At 40.5% G+C, this 20,904-nt stretch overlaps 1 protein-coding gene across 1 annotated transcript; it reads left to right on the top strand.

The window, feature by feature from the left end:
- Positions 1–3,160: 3,160 nt before the first annotated feature.
- On the top strand, positions 3,161–12,310 carry rgrb (retinal G protein coupled receptor b). Its single transcript, XM_034193755.1, has 7 exons — positions 3,161–3,443; positions 4,837–4,993; positions 6,959–7,080; positions 8,305–8,458; positions 8,558–8,675; positions 10,936–11,049; positions 11,955–12,310. The coding sequence occupies exons 1-7, from the start codon at positions 3,194–3,196 to the stop codon at positions 12,093–12,095; spliced, it is 1,056 nt and encodes a 351-aa protein (XP_034049646.1). The 5' UTR covers positions 3,161–3,193; the 3' UTR covers positions 12,096–12,310.
- The last annotated feature ends 8,594 nt before the right edge of the window (positions 12,311–20,904 follow it).

Here is a 20,904-nt window from a genome sequence, read left to right as displayed (position 1 = left end):
TAATAATAATAAAATAAAATAATAATATGAGTGAAGCGACACACAGCTCGCTCATGGTACACTGAGTCCCAAACAGGAAGTGCCAAATTTTGAGTCCACAATGAAACAGGAAATGTCAAATGTTGAACACTTCCTGGATCGACACTTCCTGGATTGACAGACAAGATCTCGTGGAATCTTGTGGGAAGTGGCAAGTTCACACTGAAACAAGAAGTGCCAAATTTTGAGTCCACAGTGAAACTGGAAATGTCAAATGTTGAACACTTCCTGGCATGGGTGGAGGTAGAGCAGAGGCCAGGGATGCGCTGGACTCCCCTGAAATCTGACTGGACACAGATGATTGATATGTCGTGTCACATGCAAAAAACAAACAAAAGAGCTGCATTTTGAAATCGGTGACACATATTGCCTGCTGTCCAGTAGTTGGTGATGTGTAAAACATGAAGTTCTAATTGGTAGAAGAAGAAAAATGTTTGACTCAGATTTAAACTGAACATGTCGTTTGAACTGTGGACTCCAAATGACACCAAAGTTATATCGGTGAGTAAACAACCGTATTTTATGCCGGAAATGAAGTCCAGGTAGTTAAAAGCCGCATTTCTCCTTTAATTCGGGTTGCCTTATATATACATGTTTCTCCAGTGATTATAAACAAGCAGGCAGCTGTTGATTCATGAGATATAACGTGAAGATGCTCAGACTGAAAGAAATACAGTATATTTACTCCTCCTCTGTTCTGTATAAAACCTGTGCAACCTCTTAATTTTGCTCTCTGAAGCACTTATTTTTAAATGACCTCTTAATTTTGCTGTGTGAGAGACACACCAGTGACAACTTTAGATAAATACATCTAAAATTATCTTCCCTAAACTCAAACCGAAAGCAAATCTACAACATGATATAAATTAATTAAAACTAGAAGCACTCAGAGTGCAAACCTCCGCCAAGGCCATGGGGTCACTGACGCCATAACATCTACACGCCGTGGAATCATTGAACCTAAAAAAGTCTAACAATGATGTTTGCTAAGTAGTAAAAAAAAGTTTTATCTGCTGTGACTGGATAGCATGTATTCTTAGCGCTTGGCATCAGTTTATTGCAACTTGCATCTTTCCCAGAAGCTACTGTCATCTGAGCACTGATATTGATATTGCATGTGCTTATAGACAAAAACAAATAAGAGACAAAATTAAATTTATTATTCAACTAAACTGCAAATATATGAATTTTTTAACATTTATGAAACACTTATCTAAACAATGCCATAGGGTCACTGACCCTAAAGAGATTCCCTCCTTGGCACAGTGATCTATTTCTTTTTGTCTCTTTCTCTAAAATTGTATATAACAATCATTAGATTATTAATATATAAACAAAAATAAATTTAAGAAATATTACAACTTGAAAACAAATGCACCTGAACGTGATGACAGCTGCAACTGCTTAATGCTAACTTTTAACATTGAAAATGCCATAGACATGCTAACGCATTAGTATCGGGATCCGGATCGTGATCCGGATCACCACTAAAATTTAATCACTTGTTCCTCTTGTCATTTCCAACAACTCCACAAAATTTCATCAAAATCCGTTCAAAACTTTTTGAGTTATACTGCTGACAAACAGACAAATAAACAAACGCGACCGAAAACATAACCTTCTTGGCGGAGGTAAATATACAATCCAGCTTCCCTTCTGGGGATGGAGCTCCCCCAGAACCTGAAAGGCAAAAAAACAAAAAAAAAAAAAAAACAAAGAAAAAGAAAAATGCTTAAATAGTTGCAGAGTGCAATGGTACAAAACATATGGAACCGGAATGTGGAAAAAGAATGTGAAATATGTAATTATAGTAATTGTATATTAGAATATTTAGAAAAATCACCCAAACCAAAGCAACCCTTATGTGGCTGAAATAAGTGAAAAGAAGGTGAGCTTAGAGTGGACTACATGATAATGGGTATATGAAATAGGCCGAATAGAATGGCTATACCTGCACATTGATGCTGTGACAAGATTTGCGATTGACATAATTGCCCTCGTGCTCTCCCAGGGGTGCACTGATTGGGATTTGCGTGCAATCAATGGCTCCTATTACTCTTGGGAAACCTAGGAGAAATTGTTATTGATAAGCCCCACTTCGCCTAATTAATGGACATGCATTAGACCTATTTTGATATTAGTAATTACTTGCGATTGCATAAAACCCTTCTTTGATTTGCATTGCGGATAAATGGCCAGGGAAAATGACAAATGCATCCAACAGTTTAGACAGAGCAAGTACTACCTTGCGAATCATACGACATACAGTATTCTTGCTCAGATGTTCAGCATCACCGATGGAATACATAAATTGTCCACTGGCAAAATATCTAAGCGCAAGGCACATTATCTGCTCGATCGTCAGGGCATTGCTACGATGGGTGATGTTACAGATGTCTGGCCCGATCAGCTGACAAAGATAACGAATTCCCTCAGCTGAGAATCTATATCTTTCATGGAGAATATCGTCTGGGTATGTCAGTGGAAAAACCCTCACTCTGCGATGAGAGCCCCCACAATTTGTGCCCCAATATCAAACGGATCATCCAGGTAGGCCGGCATTGTCTTCGGAGTGATTGACGGTGGATGGGCGGTACTTATAAAGGGAGTGGTTAAGCAAAAACATCAAGCTAACCTAGAACATAACCTGCTCGGAGCAGGTTTGGCACGCAGCATAAATTGCCATGGCAGCATACCTCGATCAAAACCTATCCACCTTTCGTAGTACGGGTTAACCGGGAAGTTACTCCACACGTCATCAACTTACTCCCGAAGTTACCCTGATAAGCCAGTAACCCCGCTTCGTAGTACAGGCCCCTGATTAGGAAAACTGTTTATGACAATTTATTTGTTTCAGGACAATTTTACATGGACAATTGCATAAACCACTATGGTTACAAGGCCTGTCTACTGATTTTATTTAATTTTTCGTGGATAAAATATGTATCTCAGCTGCCACGTTTGTAAGCAGTAACCACCACCCCCACACATCTGGACGGTCCACACCATGCTTACGCACTTCAACCAGGGTTCCTTGTGTATTTGTTTTTCTTATCACTACACTGAATAGTGAAAGAAAGCCGGAGGAAGTTGACCTAAAACGCTGCTGAGGGTTGAACTCACACATTTTATTTTTGCTCTACTTTCTTGTGGAATGATTTGCTGTGCAGCAAACTTGCAAACATTTGGTGCTCACACTGCAGAGTTTAGAGTTTGGTCATTAGGACATTCTTTATGGGATTGTAAAGGGGTTAAGATAAGTCTCTTTGGGGGTATTTATAAGGTCTCAATATTTGGAGGAGCTTTTGGTTCATATCTGCTTTTCACCATGACAGCGTACACGTTACCAGAAGGATTCGCTGAGTTTGATATGTTTGCTTTTGGCTCAGCTCTTCTTGTCAGTGGTAAGTGAACTCAGCACAGTGTGGATTTTATAGGATTAAACTTAGGACTTTAATTTTGAGTAGACTTTACCAGGTAGGTTGAGTAGTGTGATGCCCCTGTAGTTGGCACACACTCTCCGGTCCCCTTTTTTAAATATGGGGACCACCACCCCAGTTTGCCACTCCTTAGGCACTGTCCCAGACCTCAACGCAATGTTGAAGAGACGTCTCATCCAAGGCAATCCCTCCACACCCAGAGCCTTCAGCATTTCTGGATGGATCTCATCAACCTCCTGGGCTTTGCCACTGCGGGGTTGTTTGACTACTTCAGTGAATTCCACCAGGGAAATTGAAGATGATCCCTCATTAGCTTCCAGCTCTGCTTCTACTACAGAGGACACTCCAGCCTGATACAGGAGGTCCTCAAAATGTTCCTTCCAGTGCCAAATTACCTCCTTAGTTGAGGTCAACAGGTCCCATCCTTACTGTAAACAGCTTGGATGATTCCCCATTTTCCTCTCCTGAGGTGCCTCATGGTCCACCAGAATGACCTGGGTGATGACTGAAAGAAAGTCTTTTTCCATGGTTTCTCCGAGCACTCCGAGTGTGTGTGTGCTCATGCGCACCCTGTGTTTGGTGTGTGTGTGTGTGTCTGCCACCCATGGGACAGCACACCCAACCCCTTTGGTTCCCCCTGCAGGTGGTGAACCCACAGGGTGGAAATGGAATGTCCACGCTGCCTTGTCGGGCTGTGCCCGGCTGGGCTCCGTGGCAAGCCCGGCCACAAGTGCAGACTGACGAGCCCTCTGTCCAGTCCTAACTTCAGACAGGGACCCCGGGCTTCCTCCAGGCCACATTTCCTCTGCCTTGTTTTTTCATCATTATGAACCATTCTTAATCTGGCCCCTCGCCTGACACCAATTTGGCTTGGGAGACCTAAATGACATGGTGAGATACTGAAGAGCTTTGCTTGTCATGTCCGTGACATATACATATTAACGTCCTAAACCCAGGCTGGTATTTGCTATCTCAATTCTCTGTGTGCATTCAACTCTGCATTGTGCAGGTGCATTACATGGGCACACAGCAATCAAACATGGGTGCTAATTATATCTTGTGCTCACACTGTAACATTTTGAGTGCTCAATAAAATGTGGCCTCGTTGCATATTTATTTTTCACTCAAGCTGTGCATGGATCGATGTGTCGCACTACACAGATCCTTCTCCTCTTTCACTGTGTAATTAGAGATTGACACTGTAATGTGTTTTCTGTGTTCTGTGGTTTTTATACAATGCCCTCCTACATTACACTGATACAATGATATTGCATCATATCACCATATAGTGAATGATGGGATTAAGTTTGACGTGTTATAAAATGGAGAAAAAATAGCCTTTGCAACTGTTTTTCAGGCTTGATTGGATTCTTCCTCAATGCCGTCAGCATCGGGGCTTTCCTCAGAGTGAAGGAGATGAGGAATCCCACTAACTTTTTTGTCTTCAATCTTGCTGTAGCTGACATCAGTTTGAATATTAATGGACTCACAGCGGCTTATGCTACCTATCTCAGGTATCACTATATGTCGGACTATTTGACTCCTGCCAACATATCTAAGGGCCCCGTCAGACTAGAGCATGAATGCAGTACGAATCACATGAATTAGTAAAACAAAAGTTGAGCTGCACTCGACAGACAATTAACCTCTTAAACCCTAGAGTCCCCAAATTTGGGGACTTGCCCTGTTTTGGAACATTTGAATACTCATAACTAACCAATGCTGACACCAACATACACTTATTATACATCAAAATGTCAAGCGAAGTCTCCTTTACAAAAGTATCCACTTCAATCACATTTCAGCTAACAATAGCTGAAACGCCAAGCAAATAAAGACATAAATCGGAATTCATTTGCTGGGAAAAAAAAACCCCTCATTTACTCCTACCAAGTATTATTTACTTTCTGTTGTGTGGGCCGCTGAAGAGGAGGTACTGCTGGCCCACCACCAGAGGGCGCCCTGCCTGAAGTGCGGGCTTCAGGCACGAGAGGGCGCCGGAGCAACCGGGAGTCATCATCACCACATCACCACATCTCCATAAAAGCCGGGCAGCAACTCCACCTCGCTGCCGAGATATCGTCGTACCCTCGAGGTAAAACTCTCAGCCGTTATTGTGCCGAACGCATGTAATCTGTTCTTGAATATTTTGCAGACTTACCTGGTGATTACTCGCAGCTGGAGCTGGGGTTTGCGGATTGTGGAGGAGTTGACGCTCTTCACTCCTCACATCAAACTCAATAAGTAGTTATTCAGGCTCTGCACAAACTGTGTCCTGTTCTAGAGGTGGAGGTGTTTTGCCCACTGTGAAGGAACTGTAGCTGACTGTTTACTGGGTGTGTTTCCTCACATCCACCATTAGCTGTTTTCTGCCTCCTGCCAGCAGTACCAGATCTGACAGCTGGAGACGGTGGCCACCTGGGGATTCAGGACTTGGCAGCTCCGGGGTGCTCCAGATCCGGTGGCAGTGGATCCGGCTCTTCTCTTGACGGTGGTCTCCTATCCTCGAGCCTGCCCATACGTCACCTTCGTATATTTGACTGTAATCCAAACTCTGCATTTGTCTATGTTTCGTTGTGCACATTTCACGACAGTAAAGTGTTGTATTTTTGGCTCATCTATTGTCCGTTCATTTACGCCCCCTGTTGTGGGTCCGTGTCACTAGACTTTCCCAACACTTTCAATTTTATTGCATCCACAACATCCCAGAGGACCTGTCTTTTAGCTGTTCCAAACCTTTGCATTTTTGACCTTGTACAAGCTGAGAAATAAATCATAATGTATGGGTATGTGATTTGCACAACTTGCACAAAACAATATTTCCTTTGTGCACCAATCAGACTGCTCGGAATGCTGGTGAGTTGCCATTTCGGATGCCAGTTTATATGCCATTCTAGCTAGCAGTCACACAGCAGTACGACCACCATATGAATATACCCCAGTTCGACTGCAGCACGACATTTGTGCTGGCCTGCCAATTTGGAATATTTTCCTAAGTGCCACACGAATGCTGTTCAAGGAATTTGAATGTAGCTCGTATGTAGCATGAATTGCACGTAATGTTTTCGAATATCAACTCCTATGGCATTCGTGCAATTCATGCTGCAGGTCAAATGCAGTTTGACGGCAGGTCAGATTGCATGAATGACGTTCGAATGTCCATTCCTATGGCAGTACGAATGCCGTAGACTGACTCCACCACCGTTAGGTGTTTTCCAGCAGGAGCGACACACGAATGTGCCAACTGCTGTAGGAATGCTGTAAGAGGCGTTCGAGTGCAGTTCGAATGCAGCACTTGTTCGAATGTCACAACATTCGTGTAATTTGTGCTCTAATGTGATGGGGGTATAATGTACAAAAACTACTAGATATTTAGTAATGAATAAATGGCTTACATACTGTACATTATTTTATTTATGGTGTTTGAAATCCAATATGAACGTCTCAATATGACTTGCCTGTTTCTCTGTTTTCTATAGATATTGGCCATTTGGTCAGGATGGATGTTCGATTCATGCTTTCCAGGGCATGATATCAGCCCTGGCATCCATCAGTTTCATGGCTGCCATTGCGTGGGACAGATATCACCAGTACTGCACCAGTAAGAATGCCAAAATATTAGCCTATTTATCTTTCATTAGAATTTGAAGTCCAACAACACATAAGGTCAGAAAACACAGAACTCAGAACACTACAGTAGAAGTGAAGACAGTCAGAGTTCTTTTAACACCACCAGAACAATGAAGGTGATAAGTGTCAGGTGTGGAGGATAAAACATGAGCAGACGCAGATTAACAGAAACAGACTAATGACACAACCCAAACACCAATGTCAGATGACTGTCAAAGAAAAACATAGAATCAAAAGAACCTGGGAACAAAATGACAAAATATTGTAAAAGATGCAAAGAAGGTGAGTGCAGAAAAAGAAAGGAATCAGCAGAGAGGCGCAATGAAAGCACGTTCTCTGTAGCACAAGAACACATATGCAGGATAAGAGGAAGAGAAACCAGAGGCTGTTCTAGCCAAAAACAGTGTACACAGTAAATTTTGTAGAGTAAAATTTACTGTGCTGGGATAACATTTGGTCCCAGTCCAAACAGAGTTAAATATACTCTATCACAGAGTAAAATCAACTCTTATTGGAGTAGAAACACTTCATTTGACAAGACGGTCGAGCTGATGTGACATATTGTGGTCAGATGAATCAGTATTCCAGATGTTTTGTTTTTGAAGAAATGGGCAGCATGTGCTCTGAACCAAAGGCAAAAAGGACTATTCAGACTATAATCAGCAACAAGCAGAAAAGTACACTGAGATTTTAGAGGGATACACGTTGCCTTTAAGATGACATCTTTTCCAGAAACATCTGTGCAACAATGCAAAACTACATTTTGCATGTTACAAAGGCATGGAGAGAGTACGGGTACTGGACTGGCCTGCCTGCAGTCCTGACCTGACCCCAGTAGTGTGTGGAGAACTTAGAAACTAAAACCTTTGCAATGATGACCCCTTACTGTTGCACATTTTAAGATGTGTTTGCAGGAAGAATGAGACAAAATAATACACAAAACATTTCATCACTTGATATCCTCAACGCCTAAACGCCTTTTAAGTGTTGTGAGAAGGAATGGCGCTTTTCGTGACAGTATCATGAACCATAGATTAATTTACTTTTCATGATTCCATCACAGAATGGCATGAGATTGAGTTGGGAATGGATGTGTATTAACAAATGAAATGAAGTGACCACACAACCCTGAAATATCTCGGTTTCATACTGTCCTTTGAAACATAATGACATCATAACTGTTTATATTCTGCAGGACAAAAGCTGTTTTGGAGTACAACAGTGACAATGAGCACCATTATTTGGGTTCTTTCCATTTTCTGGGCTGCTTTGCCACTTGCGGGATGGGGCGTGTATGACTTTGAGCCCATGGGAACCTGCTGCACATTGGATTACGCCAGAGGTGACAGGTACACAAATAAACTTTCACAAATGATCAGTGGTGCCGTCCAATGAGGGAAGTACAAACTATACCAGTGTTTTGATGAATATTCACCTGTTTTCAACAGAGACTACATAACCTACGTGCTAACCCTGACATTGCTCTACCTGATGTTCCCAGCCATCACCATGTACTCATGTTACAATTCCATCTACAAACACTTCAAGAAAATCCATTATCACAGGGTAAGATAGTAGAGTACCAAAAATAACCTCTATGTTACAAAGGCTTAAAAACAGGTCTTTGATTTACAAACCTGCACTTGAAATTATATTGCTGTTGCTGAGTGTGTGTAGAGTGTTTTATATGCATCTCTAGCCAGCTGAAAAGTTTGAATATTTTGCACTTATTTCCACCAATTATTACCATCATTTTGTTCATTTGAAAAGGTTGTATTTGACCTGAACCCCAAACCATTAGAAATGTCCAAACTTGGAATTGGCACCATTATGCACACTTTCCAGCATCCTTCTTATTGCAACTAGGTGTATCAAAAGCCAACTCCTCATCCTTGTCATGACACCTGGGTAGCAGATCAAGTAGGGGATTGCCTGCTGGGGTGAAAAATGGTGGGGATCTTGTATTCCCCATGGCTATTACCGTAACCATGAAGGCCCATCAGGAACCTTGAATCCTGAAACAAGAATTCCTCATGGTGGATCAGGCGGTGGAGGTGATGGTTTGTAACCCAATGGCTGTGAAGGCAGATGAAAGCTGCCAGGACTGTTTGTCAGCGTTCAACGACATTCCCACATTAAACAAACCCACGCACAACCGCCTCTAGATCTGGAGCTGTAATTACCATCGGCAACCACGATTGCCAATGTGCTTGCTCATGGGGTGGGTAAGGCTTACTCATGTGTGGCTCCTTGAGACAATTTATGTTGTGATTTTGGACAGTATAAATAAATTGAGTTTTTGCAATTCACTAATCTAATGATTATGTTTTGATAACCTATTCATTATTGTCATCATTTGGATAACTTACCAGCAAATTATAACGATAAATTCCATCAATAACTTTCAACATTGTATTTATGTAGCATTATGTAGCACACACACACATTATATATATATATATATATATATATACTGTGTGTGTGTGTGTATATATGATATAAAGTCTCCAAAACATTGAACAATTAATTTTGAAAGAAAATCTTGCACACAATTCATCACAAAAAAATGAAACCAGTGACATATTTTATAGGGCTGCAACTTACATTTATTGCCATTATTCATTAATCTGTAGATTATCTTCTGGATTAATCAATTTTTGTTAATAAAATATAAAACATATTCAGTACCTCCCAAAGCCCAAGATGACATTCGTAATTGTCTTGCTTTGTCCAGATCCCAAAGATATTTAGTTTACTTCTAGACAGCGGTAAAGAAACCAGAAAATATTCACATTTAAAAAGCCAGAATCAGAGAATTTGTACATTACAAATGAATAATAACAATTAATCAAGTATCACAATTATTGTCAGTTAATTTAATAATTGCTTTGGGTGGATCTGTTGTCTGCCTGGGTGGCTGCCATCCAGGATGCTGGGTGGTTCCATAGTGTGGTGGATGTTGTGATACGTGGAACTAGCACATGCATGCTGGGATTGCTTGGGGACATCCTGCATTGTCCGCCTATTTGAATGTGTTGAAGTTATTTGTGGATGTGATCTGGTAATTAAGTGATGAAACCCTGCTGAATCTAGTCATCGTACTCATTTGTCATGCCAGTGTGTGTCTGAGCCTGAGAGTATAATGGGTGGGGCTTATTATTATTATTATTATTATTGTTATATTTATTGAAGCAGTGAGTCCAAAATGTATTCATCAACCTCAAAGCCATTTAAAGAAGCCAATCATAACTCACCTGTCTGCTGATTAAAGACCAAGACCCATGTCTGCCATTTCACAGTGTCCAGTTATTATTAGTTTCTCATTTATGTGCGGTTTTCTGTGGGGCAGTGCACGATCCTCTGGAGTGACTGGACCACTAATATCTCCTGGTTTGCAAAGTGAAGCTACATTCGTGTAAAAGAAAAAAAAAAATTATAAAGATTGTTCCTCCAAGTGCCTCTGTTGTTACCAGATGGCAAGCTCACTGTATGGGGGTAATAATAAATGGCAAATGGCAAATAATTCTCTTTTCTTGCCCCAACAACAGACATATGGGTCCTGGTCTTTTAATTAGCAGACTGGTGAGTTATGATTGACATCTTTATGTGAATTTATGACTTAACTACTGGATAACACTGAAGGATCACAACTTCTACAACATGTTTGAAAAGGTGGACAATGCGGGATGTCCCCAAGCAATCCCGGCTTGCACCGTACCAAATCCAAAATGGAGGTATCTGGGAAATGGTATATTGCAATAAGCACTGCATAGTTAAAGTTCTGAGTGCCCATAGTCACTTGAATCTGCTGTACCTTTATCCATAGTTTAACACCAGTTTGCCATTGAGGGTCCTGTTCATGTGCTGGGGCCCCTACGTCCTTATGTGCATCTATTCCTGCTTTGAGAACGTGAAAATTATATCACCAAAGCTGAGAATGGTAAGTTTTGTTTATAAGTTTGACAGTTGTTTTGTTTGCGACCATATTCACTTGGAGTGTTCAGTTAACACTGCAAGATTTGAAGGAACTCAGACTTTGGGTTGTTGATCTTCCCTTCACCTGTTTTGCACACTGCAGCAAACCTTCCCAATGAATAGTCAACAGTGACAAAACCTTTGTCAACAAATCTGAGCCAAAATGCAGTATTTTATTATTTTAAACAAATACATATGTCATTGAAATTTATATCACACCTAAATAGATACTTATCATTTGTATGGTGATTTGCATCTCACGTGATGTTGATCATTTGTCCCTTCTGCCATTGTGTTCCATTTATTGTGCTATTTTGATTCCATTTAGCATGCAAATTTGGTTCCATACATTTTGTACCATTGCACGACACCGTGTGCACACACCAGCGGCGACGGCGCTTAGCTTAAAAACTAAGAGTGGACTGACAGTGCCCAGACTCAATGGGTAACGAATGGGAAGGCTGGATGCGCCGAGGGGGCTCGAGAACGAGTCAGGGGGAGTCCTGAGAAAGCCGTGTCTGCCAGAGGCAGAGCCGCGCAGGCTGGGTTGGCCCCGCCGCAGTACGGGGCTTGTGGAAGGCCACTGGGGCACAGCAGGCTCCGTCAGATGACATCTGGATGAGATGGGCATCTCAGTCTCGCTACTGAGCTTTGGTGGATACAGTAGGAGTGGGATGTCCATTTTCTCTTGTTTATAAATTAGCACAATATCAAATGACAAGGATATATTTTAGGCATTATATAAAAACAATGAATGTTGTTTCATTTGTTCAATGGTAAGAATATTTCATGAGGTGAATGATGGAATGTTCCATTCAACGAGGTTGCATTCATTATTTGTATTCTATTAAAACTTGTATCTGCTCCCAGATTCTTCCCATCGTTGCAAAGACAAACCCAATCTTTAACTCCCTCTTCTACGCCTTTGGGAATGAGTTCTACAGAGGCGGCCTGTGGAATTTCCTCACTGGACAGAAAATCGTTGAACCAGTTATTAAAAAGTCCAAATGAAAGGAAACTCAGTAAGAACTGGTCAAAATGTAATCAACCAATGTGCTGTTATAAAAGAGTCCTCATTAGAAGAGAAAGTTATTAATGTAAATGTTAAGAGTTCTAGTGCTTAATGATGTCGCCATTTAAATAGCAGATGATCCTTGTACTGGATTTGTGTCACTCTACACAGCATGTTCCAGTTGACCAAGCAGTTGTGTGATGTTCAGTTACAATTATTGTGCTCTTTGTGCCATGTGTTTTAACATTTATTACACCTTCAGTCATATTAAACAACCTACAGTAAACAACATGTTTACTCATTATTCATTGCACACACACACACACACACAAAAAGTCGGATATTCAATCGGAGCCTGAAATCGGGTGTAATCAGTAGTAAAAGTAGCATGGTAGAACACTGTAGCAATCTGGAAAGTTTTAAACATATTTTTAAGATTCTGAAAGGGATAAATCGTGATTCACAAAACATGAATAAACAGATTTTAATGGGTGCAGATTGGGGTAATATTGTGTAAAAGCGGGTGAAAATGAACAAGTGGCAAGCAGGTACAATATGCAGTAATTGGATCCTACCGTTCTCTGAGCAGAAACCTCCTTCTGCAACATGAAACCCATGAAAAGCATGTCATGCTCTCCAAAGAAGACAGTTTTGAGATGTTAACAGAGGCAACTTTGTTCAAAAATATTGTGTAGTAACTGATCTGTTAACACCATCGCACATATTGCTTTTATATCCACTTTTATTTTGTTGCACTGAATTGTGGTGTTCTACAGGGACCCTTGTTTGGTGAGACATTTCCAGCTACTGTCCCTGTGTCAGTGACCACATAAAGAATTGAAGTGTGTAAACACACTGTGCTCTGACCTCTAAGCTGCTAAAGATATACCACCCTGAAATAAACCAGAAGGAGATGTTAGTCTTTGTCACAGTAACCTCAGAGGTGACTGATGCTGCCAGGATGTGTCACCGGGTGACATCCTTCCACCATCAGGGGGAGGTATCAGCCTTGAAATAGACCTGTTGACAGCAAAGCAAATTAATACGTGAAGTTAACAAAACGTCATTAGGACGTAACAGCTATGCTGTGTTTCTCTTAAAGGCATCACTTAGGGCCCCTTCACACATAGTATGAATGTGGTCAAATTGCGCATGAAGCAGGAATCATATGTAATACATGTAAAATCAGAGCTGCCTCCAACGCTTGGTACACCTGTTGCTACAACTATTTGCACACACCAGACAGAGTGTGCGCTATGAGAGCCCATTCAATCCCCCTCGTGGCAGATGTCGGCCAGATTCCAGGTGACACACACAAACATCTAACACTGCTCGTTTGGCACTTAGCAAATGTGTGGCCATTCACACTATTGGCACAAACACAGTCAGCAGACGATCACTTTCGAGCTGGCGGTGAAATTTGTCTAAGTGCCCCCACGACTGTGGAGTTGCCAAGTGCACATGTGGTGTGCCAGAGTGTCGGCTCCCCCGACAACACGTGTGTGTGTATTTTGCGTGCTTCTCCCGCCCCCCCCAACACGTGTGTGTGTGTGTAGTTCATGAGTCACTCCCCCTTCCCCCCCGCAGGTGAGGCATCTCTCATCTGATCACAGAGTGACACCTTGGTCTGTGTGCTGAACGGACAGGGGGCATTGCTGTCTGTCTCTGGTCCAGGGCGTCACACCTGCAGGGCACGTATCGTGTTTTGACGGACACACGTGTGTGCTTGCTGTCCTCACGTAGAAATACATAAAAACATATATTGCTTTTGCGACGGGGTGGAGAGTGCGCACATTGACAGGCTGCCCCAGCTGACACGGACCGTCAGTTCATGTGGACACGCAGCAGGCGATCTGAATGTCACATCTGTCTGACAGGACACGCATGTCCTGTGAGCAGCACGCTGTAGGACTATATGACAAGCCAACAGTGCGACAAATACACCACTCTCAGTCACGTATCAGCAGAAATACACCATAACAAATGCTGTTTAGTCATTTATTATGGCGCTTTTTTCTCTTTTTTTAAAAATATGTTTATGTCCTTGTTGATTCCAGGCATTTTCCACACCTTTTATAGAACAGCGATGGTAGTGCAGTGGTAAAGTTTCTGTCTGGTAATCAGAGCTTTTGTAAATTGCAGGTTCAAATTCCATGGGTGGCATGTATTTTTTTTTTTCCTTTTCACGGCAGCTGCGCAAGGTGGTTACACATGCTCCAGCTACTCAATTTCAATTTATTTTCATTTATATAGCACCAAATCACAACACAGTTGCCTCAAGGTGCTTCACACAAGTAAGGTCTAACCTTACCAACCCCTCGCACTGTGTTCCCACTGCGATGGTTTCGGGCATGCTCATGCACGTCACCGTCACGTGCACAAAACCATCACAGCAGGTTCTTTCACGCCTGCCTGTCGGCTCGATGTTTTCATGGTTCACTCGTAGGACTTGTTCCGCCGTGATTTGTCTTGATTTGTACTCATTCGTACTAAGTGTGAAGGAGCCCTTAATGTAGGAGGTTTCAGTGCCAGAAATAGAATCTGTAATCCTACACAATAAGGAATGTAGGCTCTGATCATGACATCTAATACTTAAATGAGTGGCAAAACATCTCAAAGATCATCAAGAAATAGAGTTGCCATTGAGTAAACTCCAAGGTAATTGAAATTTTGTGACCTGGAGAGGTGCAATGTTATTAAACTTTCCGCAACTTTTATTTCACGTGGTGTTTCAAAAAAACTGCAGGCAATTTTGTTGTTGTTCCATGGCAGTATCACATTTCTTACGTGTTTTTGACCTGCATGGAGTGACCTCCAGGTTTTCCTTAGAAAAGTTGAAGAAATCCATCAGCCATCAGATTAGAGCTGAATTCTGGAAAATAGTCCTCTTTTTGACTGAAAGCAGCTCAACTCCAACTGAATATGAGCTTAACACTGCCTCTGAGGACTGCTGGCCTAATTAGAAGGACACAATGATAACAACAATATCAAAATTACAGAATTAACAGCACTGGCCTTTGTTTGCATAAAACTCTTAAACAGGGTAGTTTTGGTTTTGGAAAAATAGAAGCTGTTTGTTTCGGTGGTCAGACTCAAAGAGACGGGCATTTTCAGGCTTCTTTCATCACAAACTGATCTGCCCACTCTCCAACCCTTTTTGCATAAATGGCAACGCCCAGAGTTCTGTTATTATGAATGAGAGGTAAATCTGTCAAAAATTTGAATGATGTTCAAATGTAGGTAAGAATAATAAATACTTATATTTATATGGCAGTTTCCATCCTTATTATTAGGAGACTGTAAACCAGTGAACACAGGTGCAGACATAATAATGATTCTGAGAATCAGTTCAAGGTGTTTTATATTAGTCGATATGGTTGAATACAGAGACGGAAAGCAGCAGGTCCAGTAGGGAGGTGAGAAGGCATCAGTCTGAGGCACAGAGAGTAAGTCTGATGACACCTGGAACGTACTGCAAGTGGCACGGCCATGTCACATTGGACACGCGCATCACACGCAACAGTCACAAGGCTATGTTATAGATAGCGGTATGGTTGGGGTAGAGTTAGCATTTTGCTACGTGCCACACAGTGAGGCAACAGGGTACCCAACTCGACAAAGAGTAACGTTAATGTGATGACTTGGGTGTGAGACTGGGTTGACCTGAAAGCACCCCGTGTTGAAAATTTAATACTTAAACTTAAGAATATAAATAATATAAGCTCATGTATTCTCACCTGTCTATTTGTCAACATGTGACCCTTCTGAATTGTACATTTTGCATTGTAGTGCACAATTTCAATCCTATTTGAAGATGGATTGGATTTTTATGTACAAAATAAACTGCATAAAGACTTTTTAAAAGAGGATTAGGACTGCAAAGCTCTTTGTCTTGTGCTCATCAATGATCTGTTTAAGTGCACACAGCAGATCAACTGTTGAGTTACAATATGAAAAAGAATGAGGAAAATCTTTTGTAATCCCAAAACATATGCAGTAGCCCTTTACGCCGGAAAATACAAAACTATAAAAACACTTATCAGGGACATTCCACTCAAGTTGTGATGATGTCATGTTATTGTGTCATGTTGTTGTGATTCCAATAAACTAATGTATAAAAGAATAACTGCAAATTATGTTGAAACTGCCAACATAACCCAAAATAGGTTTGCTGGTCCATACCTGTATCTATCACATTTACAGTTTCAAAGCAGAATATGCAGTAGTTTTTATGAACGCAGTCACGGACTCCATTAAGACTGCCTGCCCAGCTATACACAGAGAACATCAATCTACTATTTACAAAAAAAAAGAAAAAAAAAAGAATAGTGACAATACCTGCTTAAGTAGATTTCTCATGGATGGTTGTATGAGGCTGTTTGAAGGTGGGATGTACAAAGAGGTGTACTTATATTATTATTAGAATATAGTATTTCATATTGATTTAAAAAATTTCATTCTCAAGTTTCATTCTCACTTATATGAAAATAAAAGGATTCCTACGAAACAGGTTATTGGAAGAGTCTCAGACAAAATTGCACAGACCATTTAGAGGCCATATTAAAATACGAAATGGGCGAAATGGGGACTGATAATCACAAAATGGGGGTAAAATATAATGAAATGAAGCAGAGTGAACTAAACTGACTCCGAATAATTACTTTTAATTGTTTAGCTTTTGTTTTTTTTGTTGTTTTTTTGTGAGATGCGCTCAGTACATGTACTCGTAGTAGGGGCAGGTCCGCCATCTGGTGTTCGAGAGATGAAACTTCAATCAATGGGTCAGTCTGCTCCATTTCGTTACGTTTTACTCCCATTTCGTTATTATCAGTCCCCATTTTGTCCCATTTAGCTAAATAATAATAATAATAATAAAAAAAACTTAATTGAATCATATTTGGAGTCAGTCTGCTCCATTTCACTATGTTTAACCTTCGTTTTGTTATTATCGGTCCCCATTTTGCTTAAAAATAAATAAAAGTAATTCATTGAATCATATTTAATCATATTTGGAGTCAGTCTGGGTCAGTTTGCTCCATTTTGTTACTTTTTACCCCATTTCATGATTGTTAGGCTCCATATTTGCCCCATTTTGTCCATTTCGTATTTTTGTATAGCTGACCATTTAGCATATTTGAAATACGGTGCTCCACCTCCTGAACACAGTTTATTTAAACTTGAACTCACAGCAAATATAAGATTTTATTCAGCTTATGTACTTACTGAAACATTGGACAAATAGTATTAAAGGCACTGCGCTGCAGTGGTTTGAATCATATTTATCTAATAGATTACAATTTGTTCATGTAAATGGGGAATCTTCTTCACAGACTAAGGTTAATTATGGAGTTCCACAAGGTTATGTGCTAGGACCAATTTTATTCACTTTATACATGCTTCCCTTAGGCAGTATTATTAGACGGCATTGCTTAAATTTTCATTGTTACGCAGATGATACCCAGCTTTATCTATCCATGAAGCCAGAGGACACACACCAATTAGCTAAACTGCAGGATTGTCTTACAGACAAAGACATGGATGACCTCTAATTTCCTGCTTTTAAACTCAGATAAAACTGAAGTTATTGTACTTGGCCCCACAAATCTTAGAAACATGGTGTCTAACCAGATCCTTACTCTGGATGGCATTACCCTGACCTCTAGTAATACTGTGAGAAATCTTGGAGTCATTTTTGATCAGGATATGTCATTCAATGCGCATATTAAACAAATATGTAGGACTGCTTTTTTGCATAATATCTCTAAAATTAGAAAGGTCTTGTCTCAGAGTGATGCTGAAAAACTAATTCACGCATTTATTTCCTCTAGGCTGGACTATTGTAATTTATTATCAGGTTGTCCTAAAAGTTCCCTGAAAAGCCTTCAGTTAATTCAAAATGCTGCAGCTAGAGTACTAACGGGGACTAGAAGGAGAGAGCATATCTCACCCATATTGGCCTCTCTTCATTGGCTTCCTGTTAATTCTAGAATAGAATTTAAAATTCTTCTTCTTACTTATAAGGTTTTGAATAATCAGGTCTCATCTCATCTTAGGGACCTCCTAGTACCATATCACCCCAATAGAGTGCTTCGCTCTCAGACTGCAATCTTACTTGTAGTTCCTAGGGTTTGTAAGAGTAGAATGGGAGGCAGAGCCTTCAGCTTTCAGGCTCCTCTCCTGTGGAACCACCTCCCAATTCAGATCAGGGAGACAGACACCCTCTCTACTTTTAAGATTAGGCTTAAAACTTTCCTTTTTGCTAAAGCTTATAGTTAGGGCTGGATCAGGTGACCCTGAACCATCCCTTAGTTATGCTGCTATAGACGTAGACTGCTGGGGGGTTCCCATGATGTACTGTTTCTTTCTCTTTTTGCTCTGTATGCACCACTCTGCATTTAATCATTAGTGATTGATCTCTGCTCCCCTCCACAGCATGTCTTTTTCCTGGTTCTCTCCCTCAGCCCCAACCAGTCCCAGCAAAAGACTGCCCCTCCCTGAGCCTGGTTCTGCTGGAGGTTTCTTCCTGTTAAAAGGGAGTTTTTCCTTCCCACTGTCGCCAAGTGCTTGCTCACAGGGGGTCGTTTTGACCGTTGGGGTTTTTACGTAATTATTGTATGGCCTTGCCTTACAATATAAAGCGCCTTGGGGCAACTGTTTGTTGTGATTTGGCGCTATATAAATAAAATTGATTGATTGATTGATTGAGGAAAATTTGTTGGCATTATCTAAAAAACGGATTTTAGCTAGTCTCAGTGTTGTCAAGTTAAACTCAGTTGCAAAGAACACTGACAGCATGCCTTTTCACAGTAAAAGTATTTGCGGGGAGGCTGGCATTAATCATTTTATTGTGAAATGGTGCTAACATTAACTGTCTGATGTTTAACTTTGCTACCAGTAACATCAGCGAGCACGCCATCTTGGAAGTACAAATGCTACACTGTTAATCAAAATAAAGATTTCAGAATAAATAAATAAAAATAAAATAGCCTGATCTTGTAATTATGAGATCCTGATGTCGTAATTATGAGATCTTTTCTCGTAATTACGAGATCTTTTCTCGTAATTATGAGATCAGCGGTCAAATTTTTTATACAGTGAATGCAATACGCTTCCATAGTTTTCAAAATTAATCACTCAAAATTTTCATAATACAGGATGCACATCATCGTGCCATGTGCAAGCCATATCCGAAAGCTGAGGTAGATATGACAAACAGTCAGAGAGATATGCAAGCTACATACCACACAGAGATGTTTCGTGCATTTTTGATAGATGACTGAGATCACGTAAACGGCCCTTCAGGGTTACTGCACAATTTCTGGTCAAACTGCATCTCTGTTATGTAATAAGTGTTTATTGCTGTGTTAGGCTTCTGTCATTAGTGAAAGTGGGCAGTTATTTACTGTGGTGTGTTAATCCTCCTGTTGATGTATTAATCCATGTACTTACTTTTTCAGCATTACATCGTCAACTAAAAATAGCATAGACATATCCGTCACACACATTTATTGTCAGCTACCCAAGAATTTTTGGAACAGTCACAATCACATTATTAGCAAAAATAGAGACTTTACATTTTGTACATAATAATGCTACAGAATATATACTGCACCCTACAATTAAATATTATTAAACATGGATTATTAAACAAGATTTAATTTATATGGTGGAAGACTTCAAAAATATTTTGGCATTTCTGGTTAGGTTCTTTCATAGTTAACATCATAGTCATCCAGCCAATCACAATGTATGCTGTATAACAATACTTACTTCCAAATGTACTAGAGTGAAATATCAGGTACCTTAGGGTTCTGTTTTAGATCCTTTGTTTTTCATAATTTCTGTAGCTCCTATAGGACAAATATTGAGAATTATTGTAATTACTTTGCACTGTTATTCTGATTACACTCAGCTTTACTTGCCCCTTAATGCAAATAATGTCTCATATTTGGGAATTCAATTGTCATGTGCCAATGAAAAACTGGATGCCCTCTAATGTCTTCATTCTAAAAGAGTAGTCATCCTGCTGAGATAAGACAGCCTGATTTTGCTGATTCATATTAATCTAGACTAAAGACTCATCTGTTCCTCCAACTTATAATTAGCTTACATTTATGGTGCTTGTATTACAACAATTGGCTTGCCCATCATTTCTATTAGTCTCAATACCCATGGGAAAGGATTGAGTCTCATCTAATTGCAATTCACGGGTATTAGCACAGATGAATATGTGAGTATGTATCACATGTTAAACTAATGTTAAGGTAGATTTTCAGTTCTATTCTTCTGCCTAGTGGATGTCCTGATGCCATTTGTGGAGCAGCCGCCATCCATATCCCATGAATCTACACTGGAGCCTTTGCTGGACCGAAGATGTTACTTTCTTGGAAGTGTCATATCTACTGATGCGAGCTTCAGAAGCTCTGGAGTAAGTGAGCAAGACTCTCTGGATCTAAGTTTGACACTTTATTTAGTGTTAGTATAACGTATGATCCGGAAAGGGTGAGGAATAAACTCGGTTATCTCATTTAGGAATGGATATGAACTTGAATTACTATGCTTGTAGTTGATATTGGAACACTTAAACTCTTGAACATGCTGTGCTGCATGGGCATCTATAGGGAAAGACTGGAGGTACATGTTGGGTGAGATAAGCTGTCTCAATGACAGATCTGGCATCAATACAATCTCCGATTTACAAACATCATCTATTTTACTGGGACTTTAATCTTCACCTCGTTATGTTTTCAACTATCCTGACATTATGAACACTGGTCTATGTGTGGCTGTTGAGCTGCAACATTTCTG

This window comes from Thalassophryne amazonica, chromosome 18 (genome assembly GCF_902500255.1).
Source record: "Thalassophryne amazonica chromosome 18, fThaAma1.1, whole genome shotgun sequence".
NCBI lineage: Eukaryota > Metazoa > Chordata > Actinopteri > Batrachoidiformes > Batrachoididae > Thalassophryne > Thalassophryne amazonica.
Note: the sequence above shows the minus strand (reverse complement) of the source record. Positions and strands in the feature narration are given on the sequence as shown.